The 22,262-nt window shown below is 40.4% G+C and overlaps 1 protein-coding gene across 2 annotated transcripts in view; it reads right to left on the reverse strand.

Moving 5' to 3' along the window:
* The window catches only part of SPTBN1 (spectrin beta, non-erythrocytic 1), a gene marked incomplete at its 5' end in the record, with an annotated part of 180,330 nt that overhangs the window by 120,082 nt on the left and 37,986 nt on the right, over positions 1 to 22,262 (reverse strand). For both annotated transcript variants that reach the window (XM_081069287.1, XM_081069288.1), the window contains one exon: positions 9,878 to 10,072. In XM_081069287.1, coding sequence (XP_080925413.1) covers positions 9,878 to 10,025 — 148 coding nt within the window. The remainder of the gene's footprint in view (positions 1 to 9,877; positions 10,073 to 22,262) is intronic.

Consider the following 22,262-nt stretch of genomic DNA (forward strand, 5'->3'; position numbering starts at 1 on the left):
ATAGAAGCTACTTTGCGACATTGTCAGTTTGTTCTAATCCTATGGCATGTTTCATTTTTAAAGTGTACAGGACTTTATAAATGCCTTGCATATAAATTACATTTTTTCTTTTCATCTTCCTACAATGGTACCTGCTCACAGGTCCACTTTGGTAGAAAACTGGCAAGAGAGTTAAACGGTGTAAGTGAATTTAATAAAGGCAACAAATATGACCATGAGATACGAAACACCCACCAGGAGGCTTTTCTGATGACTACATCTGGGTAAATGAACAGTTCCTACGTTTACAGTACTTTCAGATGCCCACAATAGATCTGCCATCTGTTCCCAGGCAACTGCCAAGTAAAAAAATCACAGTATTATGATGTTGGTAGCTTTCATAGAATTTTTTCTGTTCTTTCTCACTAATCTACCACTGTTACTTATATAAGAGAGCAGAGGGAGAAATGAGGTACTGATGCTACAACATGGATGAACCTGAAAACATTTTGGTATGTGAAAGAAACCAGTCACAAAAGGCATTACATTGTATGATTCCATTTACATGACATGACCAAAACTGGCAAATCCAGAGTCAGAAGGTAGAAATGATGGCTAATGGGCATGGGATTTCTTTTTGAAGGTGATAAAAATGTTCTGGAATTAGTGGTATTTGCACAACTCTCTGAGTATATAAAAACTGCTGAAGTATGTACTTTACGGGGTAAATTTTATGGTATGTAAATTACATATCAATAAAGCTGATATTTAAGAGACAGATGGGGGTGAGGACACACACACGAGCACAGAGAGAGCCAGGAAAAGTGTAAATGAGGAGAAAAATCGTAAGTTTTTCCTCTTTTGCTTACCCAGGCAGTCCCCAACAAAAGAGAGGTTATATTCCCTAAATTCAATCATAAATTAACCATAACATTTATGAGATTTTCTCATAGAAATGGTAACTGGAGTTCCTCAAAAGAGACTGATTTAAGGAAAATAGTCCAGTAGGATGGGAAGAGGCATTAAGACAAAGGCCTAGGGTGAATGAAGAGATAAATAAGGGAATGAGAATCAAGAGAAGTTCCCTGAGGTGACTGAGGAAAGAGAATTTGGGCTCTAGAAGATGGAGGGGAAAGAATGGAGTGGGTTAGGAAAAGGGAATGGGGTGTGGTTAAGAGGTTTAATGAAGGAGAGGAATAGAACAGTAGGCTGGTTCTCCCAGCCAGGATCATTCGCCTCACGGACTACGGGACTTCAGCCATTGCTGAGGTGAGGACAGAATTTGAGGAACATAACGAACAGTAGCAGGCACCCAAACTGATTTCAAAAGTAGGGAGAGGGTCATGGACAGGAGTAAGGGGAAAGCGAGGAGAAGGAAACCTGAGGAACCTGTACCCAGAAAAGAAAGATCCCCGCATTCCTACATCAGAGAGCTACTGCAGCCATATGTTTATAGAAAATAAATTGAGGGTATAATCTGGGACTATACTGAGTGACCTAAACAGCTTTCATGAGCCTCTTTCAAATGAAATGCTCTTTCAGATTCAGATTTCACAAATGATGGGTGGTGTATTTACTATCCACTGGGGACCGTGCCCCTGTCTCACAAATAATACCAAATAATGCATAGTTTAAGGAAATGGTCTCAAGAGTGGATGAAGAAAAGAATGGGTAGCTATTAAATCCTGTTAATCCTGACTATAAAAATCTATTCCATCATGCAAGAAGCTTTCCCCCTGGGGCATAAAAGTGTGCCATCTGAACTGGGCTGTGGGCGTGTGAATAAGAAAAGCTCTAGCTTAATTTTCGAGGAATGAGTCCAAGTTTCAGATGGTGTACCATCTTTAGAAGCTGAAAGCAGACTTTCTGTTTTAATGAGAGGAGTCCTCAGAGATATGCAGCCTGGCCTCTTCTGTTTTGCTGCAGAGGAAACTGAAGCAGCCCTGAAAGGTTCAAGCCCCAGTTGTTCTCTCTCCAAGTTTCAAAGGTCGTTACGTTACTAGACCCATCCTCTTAAAGTGACTGGTTTTTTTCCCTCCTGTGAGCAATCCTTTTCTCAAAATTACTAGAGCGCTAATTGCCTATACTACTTTCTTAGCACTTGCATACATGTTTAATTAATATTTCATGTAAATAGGTTTTATCTTCCTATTTAGACAATTCCAGACCATGTTTTATAGAACTCTTTACATAGTCAATAGCAAGCTGCTTCTGTACCTTTATTAGAAAAGAATAAAATAGAAGTATATATATTCATTTTGACAGGGGGTGGTTTATTGTAAATTAACAGTCTTACTCTGGAAACTTTCTAAGTAAAACCACCATGTTATAAGACACCATAAAAAAATATAACGCCAGTGTCTAAACCACCTAATTAAAAACTGTTGATTATAGGAAGGAAAGACACTAAGACTTCTCTCAGAAAATAGAAGTACACTTAAAAATCTTTTACAGTTTTACAATAAGTTTTCCTCCATTTGTGTGCAGGTCTGTCTATTTTTGGATTAAGCAAATAATTTAAGCACATAACTTCAACGATAGCTTGAAATTTGCAGTCAACTGGGAGACAGTGATGGCAAGTTCTGTTCTAATTCTCAGTGTATAAAATCCAGTTCTTCTGCTCTGAGAAAACTCTGTGCCTGAATATTTTTATCCACAGCTGCAGATTTTGTTAGCATATACTTTTCAAGTGTCTCCACTAATTTTAATTAAAACTAGAGAGCGAATTTAGGCCTAGAGAAATATTCTGCCCTCCTGGAGATTAGAAACGAAAAGGCCCAAACAGGGATAGGGGCCAGAAGGTGGGAGAGGGGGCACCACTTCACTCACTTCTGCCTTGAGGAGGATCCTCCCAGACAGGCTGTTGTGAGGCCAGGGATTACAGGAAGAATGTGTTCCCCCTGCCAGGAGACAGCGTTATACTCAGTATGAGCAGAACATTAAGCCATCTTAAAGGGCGTCAATATATCAATACATAAACTGTGACCTACTTACTGAGGGAAAGGAGAGGCTAATATTTTAAAGGAGAGCTAGAGTTGGTTTTCACTTTGGTGGGAATACTCAAGGAAACAGGATTTGAATATTAAGTGAGAACACTTAGGCCAGGTCCCAGGAAAGTGTTTCTCCAAGTGCATCGCATGCATTCAAAACGCAGATTCCTGTGCTCCCACCCATAGTACGGAATCTCAATGTATGGGGGCTGAGGGACGTAGGAATATGCATTTTTTATACAAGTGTGATACTGAGTCTTCTGCATCCAAAAGCAGTGCTTGAGAAGATTGCACTAGTGTGCAGCTAAAAGAGCAATGTGTAAATGATGTGGAAGATCTGTCCTTCTTGCTGCCTTGCATCCATTTGATAAAACTTTAATATTGGAAAGCACAAAAGGGAGAAGTGCTTGTTTTTAAAATAACGATTCAATTGATACATTACTCTTCATCAAAATTTAAATTCACATTTAGCCAAGTGGCCAACTAGTCACTGCTTCAAAAATATGCCCCAAACCAAACACTCGATGGGTATTTCAAGGCCCACGTTTGTTCAGCAGGATCTATAGTTTTAGCCAATAAAAGTGTCTATGTGAAGGCACTAGAGTTGCACTGTCCAAATCGGTAGCTACTGGCCCCATGTGACTACTCACTATGTGCAATGTGGGCAGTAAAAGACATACTGGAGCTCAAAGACTTAGTGTAGATGTAAAGTATCTCATTAATAATTTTTTATACTGATGAGTATAGGATATATGTTGGATAATTTGATTAACTGAAATATCTTCAAAAACACATGTAGCTAGTATTATGGTTCTTTTGGAAATCACTGATCTGGATATTTAAGGTAAATCACTGCTTTAAATGTTTCACCAAAATTCTTGGTCACTCAAATAAATGCCTATATTTAAAGGGAATCTGGCATATAAATATGGCCAATAATAATTATTTACTCTACATATGTAATGTAAAAGATACAATTAGGTGCTTTCACCTTATCTTCTCATGGCTATCAGCTGTCCCTGATTTCCCCCTAACCATGTACACTCAAGGTCAATGTCTTTTTTGCCATGTCCACAGCTTAGCAGAGAGGCTCTTATGCAAAATTTTAGCTCATAAATGTTGACAACTCCCAAAGTCATCTGGTTTTTAATTTGTCTTTTTTTTTTTCAAATGCTCATTCATATGCAAGCTTTCTCCTGCCACCTCTATATGCCTTTATTTTGGGGGGAAAAATTAATCTAAATTTTTCAATGTGATATATTACATGTTAAGATGTTTTCCTGCTTTTTTCCCTAATTATAAAATAGTTCAGACTTTATTTCAGGGGAAAAAATTCAGATACAGGTAAGAAAAGGAAAGTCACTAGAAATAAACACTGAATATTTTGGTACATATACTCCCAATTTTTTAAATTCACTGTTTATGAGTGCTGAAAGGTATGAATTCTAATTTATCGATATTTAGAAGGTAAATGTTGGGCCGGCCCGGTGGCTCAGGCGGTTAGAGCTCCATGCTCCTAACTCCGAAGGCTGCCGGTTCAATTCCCACATGGGCCAGTGGGCTCTCAACCACAAGGTTGCCAGTTCAACTCCTCGAGTCCAGCAAGGGATGATGGGCTCAACCCCCTGCAACTAAGATTGAACACGGCACCTTGAGCTGAGCTGCCTCCCGGATGCTCAGTTGGTTGGAGCGCGTCCTCTCAACCACAAGGTAGCCGGTTCGACTCCCACAAGTGATGGTGGGCTGCGCCCCCTGCAACTAGCAATGGCAACTGGACCTGGAGCTGAGCTGCGCCCTCCACAACTAAGACTGAAAGGACAACAACTTGAAACTGAACGGCACCCTCCACAACTAAGATTGAAAGGACAACAACTTGACTTAGAAAAGAGTCCTGGAAATACACACTGTTCCCCAATAAAGTCCTGTACCCCTTCCCCAATAAAAATCTTTAAAAAAAATAAAAAATAAAAATAAAAGCTAAAGGTTGCACTTTTTAAAGACCTACCTTTCCTACTTCCCTAATTTATGTTGATTCCACAAAATAAAACTGTAAACACCCATCACTTGTAAAAAGAAAACAATTACCTTTTACATTTCTTGAAAAGGTTCAAGTTTTATGTTTTATTTTCATTTCAAATAAAATGCTGGTTTCCCAAAAGTCCAGCTTATTTGGTTGGAATCACTTTCTTCATCACCACATGTCCCACACTACTGAGGCAATTTGGTCAGAGGTCAGGAATGTTGGTATGCCACCATGGGATGTGGGAAATCATTTACAGAATGCATAAAAATCACTTCACAGCTCTCTGTCTCAAGGCCGAATCGGCATGCCATGATCTCTTTGCTACATAATCTGATGGACCAAGGCTCTTCTCACCTTCCTTCTGAACTGTAAATGGTAGCGCATTCAATTTTAGGCATTAAATATACATCTCACCAGTCTCATACATATACAAATTTTGAACATGTGGCTATTGTTAATATTAATTCTAATTATTTTCTAAAAACTGTCTAAGTCTGGAACTTGCACAAGCTGGAGATTTGAGAGACTCCCTCTCTTCACCCAACTTGTGTGAAGGGAATGCTTTCAGATGCAACTTTTCTCTATTTTGACAAAACGTTGCCGCAGTCCAATTCTACCAGGAAAGGCTCTCAGTAGACTATGAAGACTGGATAGTTCAGTTCCCTGTGCTTCCACTTGGTATTTCCCTCTGATGTTCCTAACTACGAAGGAGCAGGAGGGGTGATGAGTGACTGAGATATGAATCAGACTTCCAAGCAAAAAAGTTTAAGGAAAATGGAAAGATTCAAAGCTCACTGGGCAACGGACGTGAACCAACTCCACTCTTTCATCTTTGTGATGATAAATTGGCATTTGACAGTGATTGCAGGCCTGATTTCTACTTTTTTTTTTTAATGAACATGTTACACACTATATCTAAGAAGCCATCTTCCCTGTGAAATATCTTACCGAGTCTGATACTCGGACTCCAAATGGGTGTCCTAGAAATCAATTCAGTTCTGACACTATCTGAAGTTAGCACAGGTCCCACAGGTTAAGGGCTCAGTCCCACAAGACTGCTTCCGCTTCAGATACCAGCTGCCAGTCCCAGGCCATTGTGCTTCCATATGGCTATAAATTCAGGGGTTCTTATGACCACCCCCACCCCCTCAGGTTCAAGAATCTGCTAGAACAACTCACAAAACTCAGGAAAGCACTTTGCTTGGGTTTGCCAGTTTATTATAAAGACTGTATCTCAGGAACAGCCAAATGGAAGAGGTACATAGGGCAAGGGATGGTAGGGGGCAGAACTTCCACGCCCTCACCACCCTCCCAGCACAATGATGTGTTACCCAACCCAGAAGCTCTTTAAACCCTGACACATTTGGGGAGTTTTATGGAGATTTCACTGCATAGGCGTGATTGATTCAATCATTGGCCATTGGTGGTTAAACTCAATCTCTAGCCCAGCCTTCCCTGGAGATTGGGGAGGTAGGGCTGAAAGTTCCCACCTTCTCATCACTCAGTGTGTACAGTGACCAGTTCCTAGGTAAGGCTATCCAGGGGACAGACCCTAAGTCACCTCATTAGCATAAATCCAGGTGTGATAAAAGAGCCTCTTTAGAATAACAAAGGACACTCTCAGGAAATTCCAAAGCTTTTATAGGAGCTCTGTGCCAGGCACTGGGGACAAAGAAAAAAATTTATTTCTTATACCAGAGTCAAAAGCAAAGATGAAACAGCAAGCAGTTTCCTTCACCTTATTTCCTTAGAGATGTAGACATTGAAAGTCATTCAGTAAAGGAAAAACAAGGTGGTGGTTACGTTATCAATACGAGATGCACTGCACTGTAAAACGATAAATTCCTGTTAATGTCTTCTGAAATCACCTCAGAAAATTCAGATGAAAGTCTAGGAAGACTCGACACGTCGAGCGCCATAGGGCAACAGGAAACTTGGTATGAACATTTCGACTGCTATAACCAAAGACTTCTGACTTCTGAAGATGCATCTGTACCAGAAACCACAACAGCACTCCCTCAGCTAAGCCTATCATGGTACCACTTCCCTGTGGGGGCAAGAAGATAGTTCCTTTTCTTAAAATCGAGTGCCAGTCTTCCACCCCACTCCCACATTGAAGCGTCTCTTTAAGATCTCTGTTGAAGCTGATACTTTAATTCTCCCTAGACTTTAGCTGGGTCTAGAAGAAACGGAAGTAGACACCCCAGGAAGTAGACCAGACAACAAAATGTGATTCCCCCCCTCACTACCAGCAGCAGGAGCATCACCTGAGAACCCATCAAAAAGTGCACATTTTTAAGCCCCGCCCTAGACTTACTGAACCAGAAACGCTGGGGCTGGGCCCAGGAATCTGTACTTTAACCAGAGCTCGGGATGGTTCTGATGCCCGCTCAAAGTCTAGAACCACTATTGTAGACACGGCTGGACTACTATGTTACTCGTGCTGTCGGTATAAGATGCTTAGAGAGCTCGGAGACTTTTCTGTCTCACAGAATTAGGAAGTCTGAGAGTAAGACAATTTCCTCCAATAAACACATGCTTTTCCTGATACCTTCTGGATTCACTGACAGATTTTTTGTGTTTTTTTCAACATTACTTAACCTGGAGGCAGCGTGTTTTCTTTTCACTAACATGTCATGGTTACTCATGGCTTCTTCTAGATCACAGGATACATACCTGAGCCTTCTAGTAGAAAATTTTTAACACGTTTGAATTACTCATTATTAATACTCCGCACCAAAGAGCTAGGAGTCAGTTCGTATTTTACTGAATACAGAAAAATAGTAGAGTATCCACTTTAGAGCCACTCTGCCTTCAGCCATGTAATCTCTCTGTGCCTCAGTTTCACCATTTATACATTGTAGATAATAATAATCTCCCTCATATGGCTGTTGTGGGATTACTGTTAATATATACAATATATTTAGAACAGTGCCTGACACAAAGCAAGTACCGTAACTACAACAGTTCAGAGACCTAGTAACACAGATGGAAAGACATCCTAGGAAGTGCAAGGACAACTGAGCAATACTAAGGCCAGCTGGGCATCTCCTCGGGAACTGCAGAAAAGAACAGATACAAAGAGTAAGAAACGGCTCTGCAGTCTGTAGGTAAAACGTTCCTTAAAAGGGAGGTAATACATAGTAGTCTAGCAGCAGGACGTAAATGACTTATGATCAAAGGTAACTGACCAGCAAGATCATCTTGGTCTAAAGGCTCAAATGAAGATTCGAGGAGAAAAAGAGGTAAGAGATTGAAGTACAAGTCAATCCACTAGCACAAGTCAGGATCATGGTTTTCGTAATGTTCCAGGTTAATGAATAAGCTAGAAAATCAAGTTCCAATACTAGAGTGACTGTCTGGTTAATCATTTACACCCTCAAATCAGGCAAGCTCAAGAAAGATCATGAAATCACCACCACTCAAGAAACAAATTGTTCTACAGCAGCTGAATAATTTTCCTATAGCATTTAGTTGGCTGTATCTCTAACATCCATTCCCCTCTTCCTCCTTCCTATTATATTCCAAATTTTCTAGCGAAGCTGTTTGGGTGGGATTGACCCCTTCCCCCACACCCCAAAACCTCCTCACTCCAGGAGTGTGTCAGTCAGCATATCCTCTTCTCTGATTCCAACTGAAGGAAGGTTCTGAGAGAGGCACACGACCCAAACGAGTCATCAATCAAGCCAGTGAGACTGACCCCAGGACCATGGTGGAAGTACTAGGGAAGCAGAGGTGCTCTCTCTTCTGCCAAAGAGCCTTACAGACAGATCTGGGACCTGGAGAGCTAGCTCGGGACTACAGGGTCCCAAGAGCCTGCCTGAGGCTTCGTTCACACTAGGAAGTAGAGCTACAAAGTGCAGAGAAAGAAACGGGTCCTGGCCCCACCACTGCACCGCAGGAGTCTTGCTCAAAAGCCACTTTGTCTACTATTTGATCAATAAATTCTTTTTGCCATTTAAACCACTTTGGGTTAGGTTTCCTTTTCCTTTAAAAATCAAGAGAACTCTAAATCATACATGCCTCATAGTCAAACTACACTGTAAAAGTATAACAAAAAAAGTGAGCTGCATCCACAATTAATAATAAACTTACCTGTTTACATCATGACTACGACTTACCTGTCATAATTAAAAACATTTTAAAAAATCATGTAAACCCACTTTTCTCACTTGGAAACCATTTTATTTGAAATCTCCAAGTACAGATGCAAGACCTTGCATAAACGCTTTGACCCTTCGTTTATATATATTCAATACTGCTGAGTTTTCATCATGACAGAACCCTTTCCTGATTTTCAGGACAATTTCAGGGCAAAACACTCCCCACCCCAAGATGAAAGTGTGTTCTAGGTATTCAACAAGGGAGTGAGAAATCACAAAGTAAGGATGCATTACTGCTAATTTTAAAGACTCAATGGCAAACTTAACTGTTATAGTATTAAATGTGCCCTTACCAGATTAAGCTATTGCTTTTTAGATCTAAAAACCTTGCATGTGGTACTAACTAATCTTGGTCATTCAAAGTACTCTACTATAACAGGTCAGGTCAACTAATATATCACAGGCTCTAAGTACATAGATTAATTTGTATATTTATGCTTTGTTATTTTGAAATGTAAGACGCATCCAACAAATGTAAGAGGATTCTTAACAATCCTAGGGCAGCTCTTTCTGAACTGCTAGAAAAATCACTCTGCTCTGAATCATTCTGGCCTTAGGATTGCCAGTTCTCCAAATATGGAACTGGGTACCTTATGAATTGGTCAGCTAGCTCTCCGGGAACATGGTTAAGTAGAGGTGAGCCGATGTCGTCAGGGTGGGTGATTCTGAAGGGAACACTGTGGCACCCTGGGCCTGTGTGAGCAGGCAGGAAGGAGACGTACCTGCTAGGGCCTTGATGCGGGACCGCTCAAAGAGCCTGGCAGAGCTGTTCTCATTGTCCCAGTCGTCCACGTCCCAACGGTTGTTGACGTCGCTGTACTGCTGTTGGATCTCAATGTTGTCGTAGTCTGTGGCTACTGTGGTCGTCATCTTGTACTGTCTCAGCGGCTCCTCCACATGAGCTCCTTCTTAGAGTTCTGTGAGAAAGAAAAGCAAAAACCTGTTTAGTCACCTGCAGTGCGTAGCGTCCCCACAAAACCTACTGGGATAAAGGTGAGTAGAAGGTTAACACAATTCACACATATCCAGAACAGGTCTCTGGAGTCAATCCCGGCTGGTTTTGAACTTGAGCACTGCCTCAGAACACGTGTGTTCTGAACTTGGCCACGGTACTTCGCATCTCTGAGCCTCGGTTTCCCCAACCATCAACGAGTGTTGCTGAGAGAACTATAAGTTGTTGAGAGAACGGAATGACATGACGGATGCCCAACAAAGGATGAGTTTCTTCCTTCTCTCTAAAGTTTAAACTTTGCAATTTTCAAGTTTCATCGGAGCTGGATGAACAGCTAGTTGGGGCTTCGGAATGAACTCGTTACTTCTATAGGGTACCACCATAAACTAACCTTGAAGCTTCTCCTGCAAAGTCCTAAAGTGGTATATAAAAGAACAGATCGTGTCACCTAAACAGCTCATTTACATATTAGAAAAATGATGCCTGAGATTAAACGTGAGAGTTCACGTACGGCATCAAGGACAGTACTGGTGCATAGATGCTCAATAAATAATGGCTGCAATATTTATATCGCTGTGTTGTTATAAAGTCTTACTACCAACACCACTCCCCACACCCCAGGAACCCATCCACGGTCACAGTGTTTTACAGAGGTAAAGGGGAAACAAGAACCTAGGCCTCAACTTTTGGCCCACTGCTATCTTCGCTCTATGACAGTACCCTCCGCGAATGAAGACAAATGCATTTAGCTTTCAATAGAGCTTCTCCTTCAAGAGAACCATTAGAAAACTGATCGAACCAGGGTGTGCTGAGGACTTGCTACATGCTCAGCCTGTTCCAGATGGTGGGGGAACACTAAACAAGATAAGGACCAGGCTCTGGAGAACCTTACGTCCTAGTAGGGAGAGCCAGATGAAAAGCACACAAGAAAAGGCAAGACAGCTGAAAGAAAATACAAGTGGAGTGATATGCTAGAGAGTGAGTGAGAATGTATTTTAGATCTGGTGGTCAGGGAATGCCTCTCTGAGTCAGTGTTTATTTAAACTGAGATCTCAGTGTCAAAAAGGAACAGGTCACACCCTGATCAAAAGGAACAGCATTCCAGGTAAAGGAAACAGCTTGTGTAAAGGCCCTGCGGTGAGAAAACGCACAGATTCTCAGAGGAGTGAAAAAGGTCAGTATAGCTGGAGTCTGTCTGGTGGGCAGGGGGAGACATGTGGAGATGAGGTTGGAATGGTAGGTGGCTCCAGACCACAAAGGGCTCTGCGAACCTAAATGTGATGGAAGGCTCCGCGGGATTTTAAGCTAATAACTGACACCACTGGATGTATGTATTTAAAAGATCCATCCTGGTGCTGCATGGAATACACATTTTAGGCAAGGATGAGCTCATAATTCCTACTGGTGTGGCTAAATTCCTACATGTTTTATGTACCAAGCTATCTAGTTAAGAAGGGGCAGATGTACCAAGGAAAAAGCTGTTTGTTCTCTCCCCCTCCCATCCTGTCCCACTACTCTATCTTAAGATTCAACAATTTATTATAAGATTTTGTACCTGGATGCTCATTGAATGAAAACCCCATTCACTGTGCACCAAGAATATGCTCATGGACCAGAGCAAACAGGCCTAATCACTAGTTTGCATATTAATGAAACCAGACCCAGCAGTCACTAAATGATCACCCCAGCTGATTCTCCCCCTCACACATGCCACCTTACAAAGAAAATAGTCACATATGCAGCAAAAGAAACATTTCTCTTATTGTGTTTCAAATGTAGCTTTTCTCAAGTCCTAGTATAGAACCACACGTCACATGCAACCAGGTTTCCATGGTAAATAAACTAGACTGAAACAAAGGAACTGTACCTTAAACAGTATAATTATTAGTGACACAAGGATAGAACTGCCTCCCCTTTCATCATTAGCAGTTTTCTCCCAAGCTACCCAAGAATATCACCAACACACCCTACATATTCCTAAGGAAAAAGCACTTACAACTGAGCCACACATCTGTACCTCAAATAGTCACCCATCTTTGCTCATCCTGAAACATCCTGGATGGGAATAAATCCTAGATTCCCATCAGGCAGACATAATCAATCCCAACAACGTAAGTTCATCAGCAGATTAATTTTAACAACTACACAGCAATTCATCTATAAGACTTCATAAAAACACAAATAAATTTCAGAAACCTAAGCCAGTAAATATATTCTATTGAGTGATCTTAACAGTTGCTCTTAACATTCGGAGTCATAAAATGTGATACTGTCATTTGAACTTGGAGATGGTTAACTTTCTTGACTAGGTCAATGCGAAGACTTTCATACAATTCAGCCTCGGAGGATGCCATGTCTAAGAGGGAAATGTGAATGTGCTATTAATTCCAAATTTCTGAAAGCAAAGTAAGTACCATTTCACCCAACCCAAGGTGAAATCTAACCACCACGCACCTCTCTCGATTCGTTTTGGCTATTTGGTGCCACCTGCTGACCACTGAGAACAAGCCACATCGCAGCCTCCAGGGCGGCTACCAACCTGTGCCAGAACTTCCTCACATCTGACTCGAGTAAACCCAACCACAACCCTTTCCCCACAACGAATCTTTTCCTACCACTGACTTACCCCCAAATCACTGACTACTTTCCACAAATTTCTCAACAAGCAAGTGCTAATTTTAATCCTCTCCTTAAGCTTAAAATAAATCCTTCAGGGAACATAAGCACATTTTCCCCCTAAGAATTCTTAAATGGTGTTCTTCACTTAACACCCTTGTCCCTTAAAACAAAGAGGAAAGTGGGAAGCTAAAGTTCCTACCAGTCTGTGTACAAAGATACATTAATGTAGTAAGGTTTCACTAGCGTTTCTAAGAACTTGGGTATCAGGGACGTTTTTTAAATTTCAGGGCAATGTCAAAGCAAAACATCCCACATTCCCCACTAGAGCCCCAGTGAAAGGCTGTTCTAGGTAACCAACAGAAACAATGGAGTGATGTGAGGGTAACGAACATTCAGAATGAAGGAAAGAGCATGGATTGGTGTGCCCATGGCACGGGGAGACCAGAAAACCCAGTACGCTACAAACATCTTTATTCTCTAACCCACTTCAATAAGGGACTGTGACAGCTGTGAAGGCAGTTTATATCACACATATAGGTGTCCCCAGGAGGTTATCTATAAAGGGCTACATTTTCCCAAGGTGCTATCAGCCATGTGTCCCAGGGCCTGTGAAGTAATCTGTACTTCTTAAATGGCTGTGGGAAGATTAGGAGGAGAGAAGAGAGGAGAGCTGGCCATCTTGGAATTCTGCCTGCTGGGTCCGCCATTAGGAAAACTTGAGAGGACTATGTACTGTTGGCACGAGACAAGACAATTTCCTCTCCCAGAGAAGGGTTCTCATTGCCTCTACTGGCTCAGTGATGGCCCAGATTCTATCTAACTTGATCACCACAGCAGGAATTCATTAATTAATCCTTGAAAGAATAAAAATCAATAATATCTTGGGTGTGATATGGGCAATACCCATTTTTTTGTGGCTAGGTTTTGGGAAGATGGTTAAAAGTACATTCCTACCTTCCCTGCTCTTCTTCATCCTAAGAAAAAGAGGGTAAGGTGGGCAGAGAGAGAGAGAGAAGGAGGGAGGAAGAGAGGGAGAAAGGAAAATGTGAAAAAGCTAAGCCTCCTGCACCAAATTTTTCTCTTTTCTACTCCTATGTCCTATGAACTGAAATTTTCCAAAGAATACAAAGAAATTCCAAAAGCTGTATCATTTCTACTTCATTAAGACAACAATTTTATTTCTTCAAACTGGCAGAGCCCGACAGACATGGATGAGGAAACAATTACCCTAGATCTAGGAGGCAAAAGGTTCCTGAGCTCTGGCAGGTGCTACCCCAACGTCATAACCACCAGGAAAGCAACTGGAGCATTACCATTCTAAGTTTTAGGAGTATTCTATCAGTCCTCCTCTTTATTGATGAAAATTCTGAAAGTCAATACTGGGCAAAGCCCAGACAGAAAACACTTTATCAGTCCTGTTACTTTCCAAGATGCCCAATCTATTTTCCATGTTACACACGTATTAACGGGTATTAGACCAACACACAGGTTTTTTTGTTCTTTATAACAGTTTATCTCCAAGCTTCCCCCTCCTGCCCTCTTCTGTTACTCTACAAAATCCCTCGGTGACAGACATTACCCACTCCCATCTTTGGTTCCTACCCTTTGCTGGCAACTACTCCCTGGACAGCTAAGTGCAGTTGTCTCCTATGGGTCACCAAGTCAGTGTCTAAAACTAAGCTCCTAATTCCTCCCTCGAAGCCCTGTTTTTCTCCTGTCACTCCCTCACGGAACAGCAATCTCATTTCCCCCCGTTTCCTCAGCTAGAAACCTTTTAGACATCCTTCATTTCTCCCTCTCCTCCCATATTCAGGCCCTCCGTGACAATCTCCTGACTTAGCTCAAGCAATACAGTTGCTTACTCAAGGCCTCACCTTTAATTTTAACCCCTAAATTTATTCCCCAACATTGCCACCAGAGGGACCTTTCTCAAATGTAATTTAATCATTTCATTCCTGTGACTAAAACCCACCAACGTCCATGCCTTCAGAATAATGTCAGAACCCTTTGAAGAGAGATATGAGACCCTTCATGGGGAGGTCTGCCCAGCTCTCCAGCCTGGTCTCAATATTCTTGTCCGAAGCTCATTATTTCTGTCCTAAGCTCTTGTAGTTCCTGAGGGAAAGGTCATGCTCGTCTCACCTCCAAAACTACTACCTGGAATAGCTCCCTACTCATCCCACAAATGCTAGTGGAGGTATCACCTCATCCAGAAAGCCACCCCCAATCACTCCCCACCACCATCTGGTCTAAATTAGACAACCTTAGATAGCCGGATACGTACTCCCTCCCAGACACCTTCTATACTTCTGACCCATCACTTATCATTATCAGACTGTTTTATGATTACAGAACTGCTATATATTTATGGTCAATAGGCCAGACTCTTAAGGTCATGTCCCCATCATACTGCCTTTTTATCTTTCAGCTCCTAGCTGGGTGCCTAGAAACATTAAGTATTTGTTAATTATTTATCTGTGGGCTGGCTGGCTGGGTGAAAGACTGCTAGACAGAGCCCTGGAAGGTGAAGCCACAGGAGCAATGTCACTCCAAGCCGCCACTCTGGAACTCTCTCCATCAGTTACGGAGCCCACAACACATACTCCTCTGAGCTACGGAGACCTGGCGAGCACCATGCTTTCAAGAAGTCACATTTTCAGACAAGGCTGCCAGTGAACATGAACACACATTTAATAAGGTGCTTCTCCACGTGCATATTAAAATTAAAATTTCCCTTTTTGGTCTTTATTAATGAAAATAATTTATTTTTTGCTTGAACTAGTCAGATTTCAGAGAGTAAAGCAACAAATACAGAGAACACACACAACCACCCACCCACAAACACACACACTTGCACAAACACACATTTTGTTAATACCCCATTTTAATTAAAGGCTCAAATAAATTAAATAAAAATTTAAAAGGTGACTAACATTTGCCAATCCTTTCTGAGGAGGAAAACCATATGCGAACAATTACTTTGGCAGAATACACAGACCCAAATGTTCTGCAAACACTTAAAATCCTCCCACTTTACTCATAGAAGACTTGAAAAAGCATACAGTGGACTGCTGGTGTATTGTCTTCAAAGGAAAAAAAAAGTCCTGCTCAGGGACTTTACGGGACCAAACTATGGGCCTGAGAATTTCCAGAAAGAGACCTATTAGTGTTTTCAACCCTCTTGACTATTTCAGTCACCAGAAAGCAAGACATGCACACCCTCTTTGCAATTCGCCCACCAAGGCATGCTGCAGCATACATACCAACAGCCAGCCACTAGAGAGGCCCATCTGCAAGAAACCCCATCTTGAGCCAAGGGGACGCATAAACTCGGCTAACCGACTTTACTCAGCTTCGTGGAGCTTGCTCCACAAGAAGGCCCAAGATACCACTGTAAACATTTCAAGTTCTCTGCTCACCAAGACATGACTATTTCAGCTCTCATCCAGAGAACAGCCAACCACCAGATGCCGCCGCATCCTGCCAATGCATGAACTGTCCTAACCAATACCCACAGCCAACCCAAGGGCAGCAAAACCTTCTTCCTTATAAATTATTCACCTACACCAGAACTAGCCGCATTTTTCCCCCCACCTCCATCCATAGCCAAGGTAAACTCTTCCAAAACAACTTGTATCTTTCTTCCCAAGCTCATTGTACAAAAGAGCCCTGTGGATCCCAGGATGGTAGACACGTTTGTCTTCTCCCTCTAGTAGCCACAGCCCTGGTGGTTTAGGCTGCACGCCCCTAGACCTTTCCTTTTCCTGGTTCAGTAAACCCTTTCTTTCAGAAAAACTTTTGGCCTTGAAGGTTATTGTTTAACAGAGTATCATTTAGCTTTTAAGTTATTCGGGTTACTTGCAGGTTTACAGGAACACATCAACTGCACAAAAGCATGACACAGCTACATGAATTCACCAAAATTCATAGAACCACACAGACCATTTGGAGAGGGAAGAGATCTCAGAGACCTGTTTAATAATTAAACCTCACTAACAAAGATGGTCTTCAAATACTCTATTACTTTGGTCTGTTTTATTTAGCATGTTAAAATCTCATACTGTAATCATGGATTTATCAGGTTTTCCTTATAATTCCCTGAATACATACAAAATCATAATTATTTTATCTTCTTGGTAGGTTAACATAATAAAATATTATACTTTCTCCTTATTCACACATTAATTCTACTTTTATTGATAGTAATATTTTTCTAGTATGTTTTTTTTCCCCCATGCTATTTCATCTTCTCGAGTCTTTTTGTTTTAGGTATGGCTTATTTTTAAAATCCAATCCAAGAGTCTAGGTCATTTAGTGGGCAAATATCCATTTATATTTATTAGGATTACTGCCATATTTGAAGTTTCAACCAACTAACTTTGTTTTCTATCTTAATTAATAAAAAGTGAAAACTGGGGCCAACTAAAAAGTTAAACAACTGGATCAAGTCACACACAGCTATGAGCCCAACATACATAATATCTTTGTCACCACTGAATCCAGAACCATATGAACTCAATCTAATCTTCAAAATGCAGAAAACTGATGAGTCTAACAACCAAAGAAAACTAATACTAATATAAATAACTTAATTTTCTTGCTGGTTTACTTTCTGTGGAAATGGTGTTTTGTTTTTTTATTCAGTCCTACTCAGCAACCTTCAGAGGGAGATATTATTAGCCCTATTTTACAGATGAATAAACTAAGGTTTTGCCTGTTGTGGCACAGCTTGGAAATGAAGAAGCCAAGAGGTTTTGAACCAAGTGTGTATGGCTCCAAAGCCCAAGCTTTAAACGAATAACTTAACCTGCAATTTGAGGCACAAAATAGTGGCCCGTATCAGAAAAATATCTAATGGATTCAAGGTTCTTAAACAAATGAGTAAACAGATTAGCCCTGTTCAAATTCCCCCCCTGCCCCCCCCCCCCCCGTTCCAATTCTGATTACTGCATAGGGCAGCAACCCACCTAACCAAGTCTCCTCACTTGTGGATTCTCCACGGGGATGATGCTGCTCCAAAGAATGGAAATTCATTTTGGGGATGGAGTGAAAAAACTTACTCATTTTCACGTAAGCAAGGAGATACAGTACTCTGCGGTATTAAAATTTCATAGGTGGGAAATTAAGAAACAAATGTCTATAAGATTCCTGGTGGAGAAAAGGAAGAATGAAAAACAGTTTAAAAAACACTGCCCAACTTAAGAGAAAAGCTGTATCACCTTTAAGTAAATGAAGACTTGAAGCGGGCCAGGAAGACAGGAAGATGAAAAGCACATTTCTTTGTATAAAAGAATCAGAATTGCATATACAATGGGTCCCATTCATCATGTCTCTGATATAGAAATTCACAGTGGGCTACTCTTCCCTAACACTAACATATGCATTTTAGGGAAATAGCGATGACTCAGCCATCTTCTGCCTATAACACTGAAAGACTAAAGCACCCATTATAAACCTTCTGCTATCGACTGAATGTTTGCATCCCCCCAAAATTCACATGTTGAATCCTAACACCCAATGAGATGGTATTTTGGAAGTGGGGCTTCTGAGAGGTGATTCGGTCATGAGGGCAGAGAATTCATGAATGGGATTAGTGCCCTTATAACAGATACCCAGAGTGTAACCTCACTTCTTCTCCCATGTGAGGTTACAACAAGATGACAGCAGTCTATGAACCAGGAGGCAGGTTCTCCCCAGACACCTGGATCCAGGCTAGAGCCTGGATCCTGGACTTTCTAGACTACAGAACTGAGAGAAATAAATGTTTGTTTGTAAGGTACCCCATCTGCGGAATTTTGTTATAGCAACTCAAACGGACTAAGACACCTTCATTCCCTATCTTCAGAAATGACCTCTTTGCTACACAGATGAACGATACCACAGGAAGGCTAATTTCAGTTTTATGTACAAAGCTTTAGGAACAAATTTTATTTTTTAACATGGGCAGATTATACCAGGCTCTACTGTTTGGAGGAGCAAAATTAATCCTTACTATAAAGGAAATTATTTATTTTTAAAAAATTCACTAGAGAAAAATACATGGACCATAATTCATTACTTTAAAACAATCCATTAAAAGGAACCATCACTATGGTTTAAGAACTTTTTATTGTACAGTATAAGCAAGAGTACATTTCTATGAAAAAGGAAGAATATAATAAAAAGGGAAAAACAGGACATCTCCATGACCTTCCTCCATTTTACAGAGTAAACGGGACAAAGGACAGTGAAATTATAAACAGATTTATTATTCAAGTACCTTAAATGAAAGGAAAACTCTTAATATACTGCATAGAAATTTATCTTAATTTACTATTTTTACATCAAAATTTTAAACAAAGTACCTTCTTTTCTCTGCCTACAAATGATACCATCTAGATTCTAAATATAAATCTACAAGCCCTAAATTAAAAAAAACAAAAAACTAGCTTTATTTTGAAAACAGAGCTAGAGAGAAAGGTTAGATTTTCCAATGTCTATTTGTAAGTCTCAAAATCATCTACCTTAAATCAAACAAAAAATGTTTAAAATAATTTATACTAAATATTATCCTCATAAACTTGGCAGCTAAAGACCATCCTTATTTTTGTTCTCCTTACAGAGAGGAGCAATTAAAATTGAAATCATTAAATCCATGCAGACCTAACCCTATGATCTTATGGCCAATGTGGGATTTCCGAGCCACTACAAACAATTTTGGTCTTACCCTTACTTCCAGATAGTTTTGAATTACCTTACAATATAGGTAGGTCTAATGGCTCTGCTACCAAAATGCTGATCCTGAACTTTCAATGAGTTTTGCGTTTCACTGCCTTATTTTTTGTAAAATTTCATTAAGCCAGTATTGTGTGTGTCCGAACAATGGAGGAGTAATAATGTGCTTTCTATTTGGCTGGCTTTCACTCCTAGAGCAGCCCAGCGCCTAAATTCTCTGCTTATCTATCAAGTAAAAATGTGTATCCCAAATTCCTGGAATAATGATCAAATGAAAGAAATATGTAAAATTGTAATGAAAAGCAACACTGTATGAAATGATGAATCACACACACACACACTAAGCTCTACGAGGACCGGAATCCTCCCTATTCTGTTCCTCTTTATACCACCAGCAACATGCTTAAGCCATAGCAGGTGCTAAAAAAACAACAACAACAACAAAAAGAACAACTGTGAAATAAAGACAACGCTGCGTGATAGGAGCAGCGTCACTCCAGAGCACTCTAACTCTAAACCACAATGCTTCTTTCTGCCTAAATGATAGGTAGCCTGGGCCCCCGTAAAATTCTCATTGTTATATAAGGAGCAACCTTCTCTTCACTCAGTTTCATTTAGCAAAGGATGAATTTTGATAAGAAGTTCATTTTCGACTTTGCACAATAAGATAGGTCATTATTTGGATAGGAAGGGAGTAATCACTAATTTCACAATCTCACTGAGGATAAAGAAATGTTTGCAAAATGGCCTAAATCCAGGCTTGTCTAATAATATACAAATTTCCAAAGGTTTAAATACTATTAAATTTTCTCAGAGAGCAGTTCAAACTTGCATGAGTGGACACTTCAGCAGCAAGCCTTTTCACTTTGTATGCTTCGTAAATGTTCCCCAAACTTACTTAGAAATCTGTAACCTTTCAAATAAACAAAATGAGTCAAGGTTGGCCTACAATACTTGAAAAGAATAAGTGACGTCAATCCCAGAAAAACCATTCAAATAATTACCATTTTAACACGATCAAACCTATATTACTAAAATTTGTTTAAACCTGGTCGATTTGAAAAAAAGTGTTTAAACCTTATTTAACAATGTGTACAGGCTGGAATCCACTGGAATGCTGCACTTTACTTTTTAAAAGCTTGATTCCTAAAGTGCTCAATATCAAGCTTGGGAAACAAAGGCCAGTTACAGTAAGTGCAGGATTTCACTTTGGCTTTTCGTGATATTTAAACACAGTTATACAAAAAAAAAAAAAAAAAGAGCCACAGTGTTTTATCACTGTAAGTTTAGGATCACAGAGGAGCTCTCTGATATATAATTAAAAGCATGCATTCATCGTAGGTGACCAGACACACAAGTAAGTACATCTACCACAGGGCCAGACCACAATCCAAGCGAGCCAACATGCCAACACTTTACCAGAGTCTCAGAAAGCCACGAGGTAAATAAAGCACAGCCCATGCAAAGCTATAGGGCCATAGGCCTGCAACTCAAATTTGCTTGGCTCACACTCACTCTATAGCTCAAATGACTTCAAAATGAAAATAAGGTCTTAGCTGGTGAAGTCCTCAATCAGGTCAAGAGCAAAGGAAACCAGCAACTTCCCTTGTTCTCCCAAGAGGGGAAAAGAGACTTAAAAGAACAAGAACTAGAACATCCAGATCACTCTGACTTCTTTAAAAGCTCCCTGGTGATGGGACTTTGGAAGCTGCATCTTTGAACTCCTTGCTTGACCAAAATCAAGCCTGTACTTGCATCTCCTTGAACTATGTTATTAATAAACCTGTTTCCTCCTTCCCCAAATATCTACAACATAACATACACTTTGTTTTTCCTGCCTCCAACTGCTTTCAAAGAACTCAGTTGCTGTTGTTTTTTTTTTTTACCCCCATCACCAGAATGAAGAATGAAAAGGATGGTAGGGAGAAATTTAGAGAATGGTGAGAAACAAATCCTGTTAGATTTCTACGATTCTGTACTGAAAGAAAATCAAGGGCTGGACGCCATAGTGGTAGCCGGATTCCTTAGTCAGAGTGAACTCTAACGCTGTCTTTTGTGCCATTCAATGCCAATCCCAACCCAAAAAGGACCCTGTAATCGAGGGAGGCTTTCTAATCTCATTAGCAATGGAGCTGCTCTCTCTCAGTAACTTGTGATTTTAAAGATTGGGACAACAAATGAACGAGAACCAGGTCAGCCTTTCTCTAGGAAGGTTCTTCTGAAGCCCCTGCCCCAACCCAGCGCCTCCTATTATATATTCTTGTTGGTATCTTTTCATCAAGGCCCATACCAATAGTGTTTAAATAATTATCTGTGTGCTTATTTGTTAAATGCCTATCTCACCTTATACAATATCCTCTCTATGAATTATTAGGCATCTCTCTCTTTTTTTAAAAATCAATGTATCCCTTGATACAATGCCTAGCACACAGTAAACATTTGAATAAACTTTATACTTAAAATTTTCTCATCTCTCAAGAGTATTATAAGTACTTTCCCTACCAAAGCTGCTGTATCAAGAAGAAAAAAATGCTCCAGTTTATCCATTGGGATATTTGTTCAAAGAAAATAGTTAAAAACAAACGAAGAAAAGCTGAAATACACTCCTAAATGATCAAGAATCATCTACATTTTACTTTTTTTTAATCACACTAGAATTTTTAACTTCACTCACTGAGCAAAGGAAAAATATTTTGTGCAATGGCAACTTCAAATTTCTGTCTAAATTAGGAGCTGATTTCTTAAGTCAAATTTTCATTGCTAGCTGAGCAGCCATACTCAACCGGGGCTAACGCTAAGATTAAAGGGTGGTGGGGCAGCCT

Source organism: Rhinolophus hipposideros (genome assembly GCF_964194185.1).
Source record: "Rhinolophus hipposideros genome assembly, chromosome: 12".
Classification (NCBI taxonomy): domain Eukaryota; kingdom Metazoa; phylum Chordata; class Mammalia; order Chiroptera; family Rhinolophidae; genus Rhinolophus; species Rhinolophus hipposideros.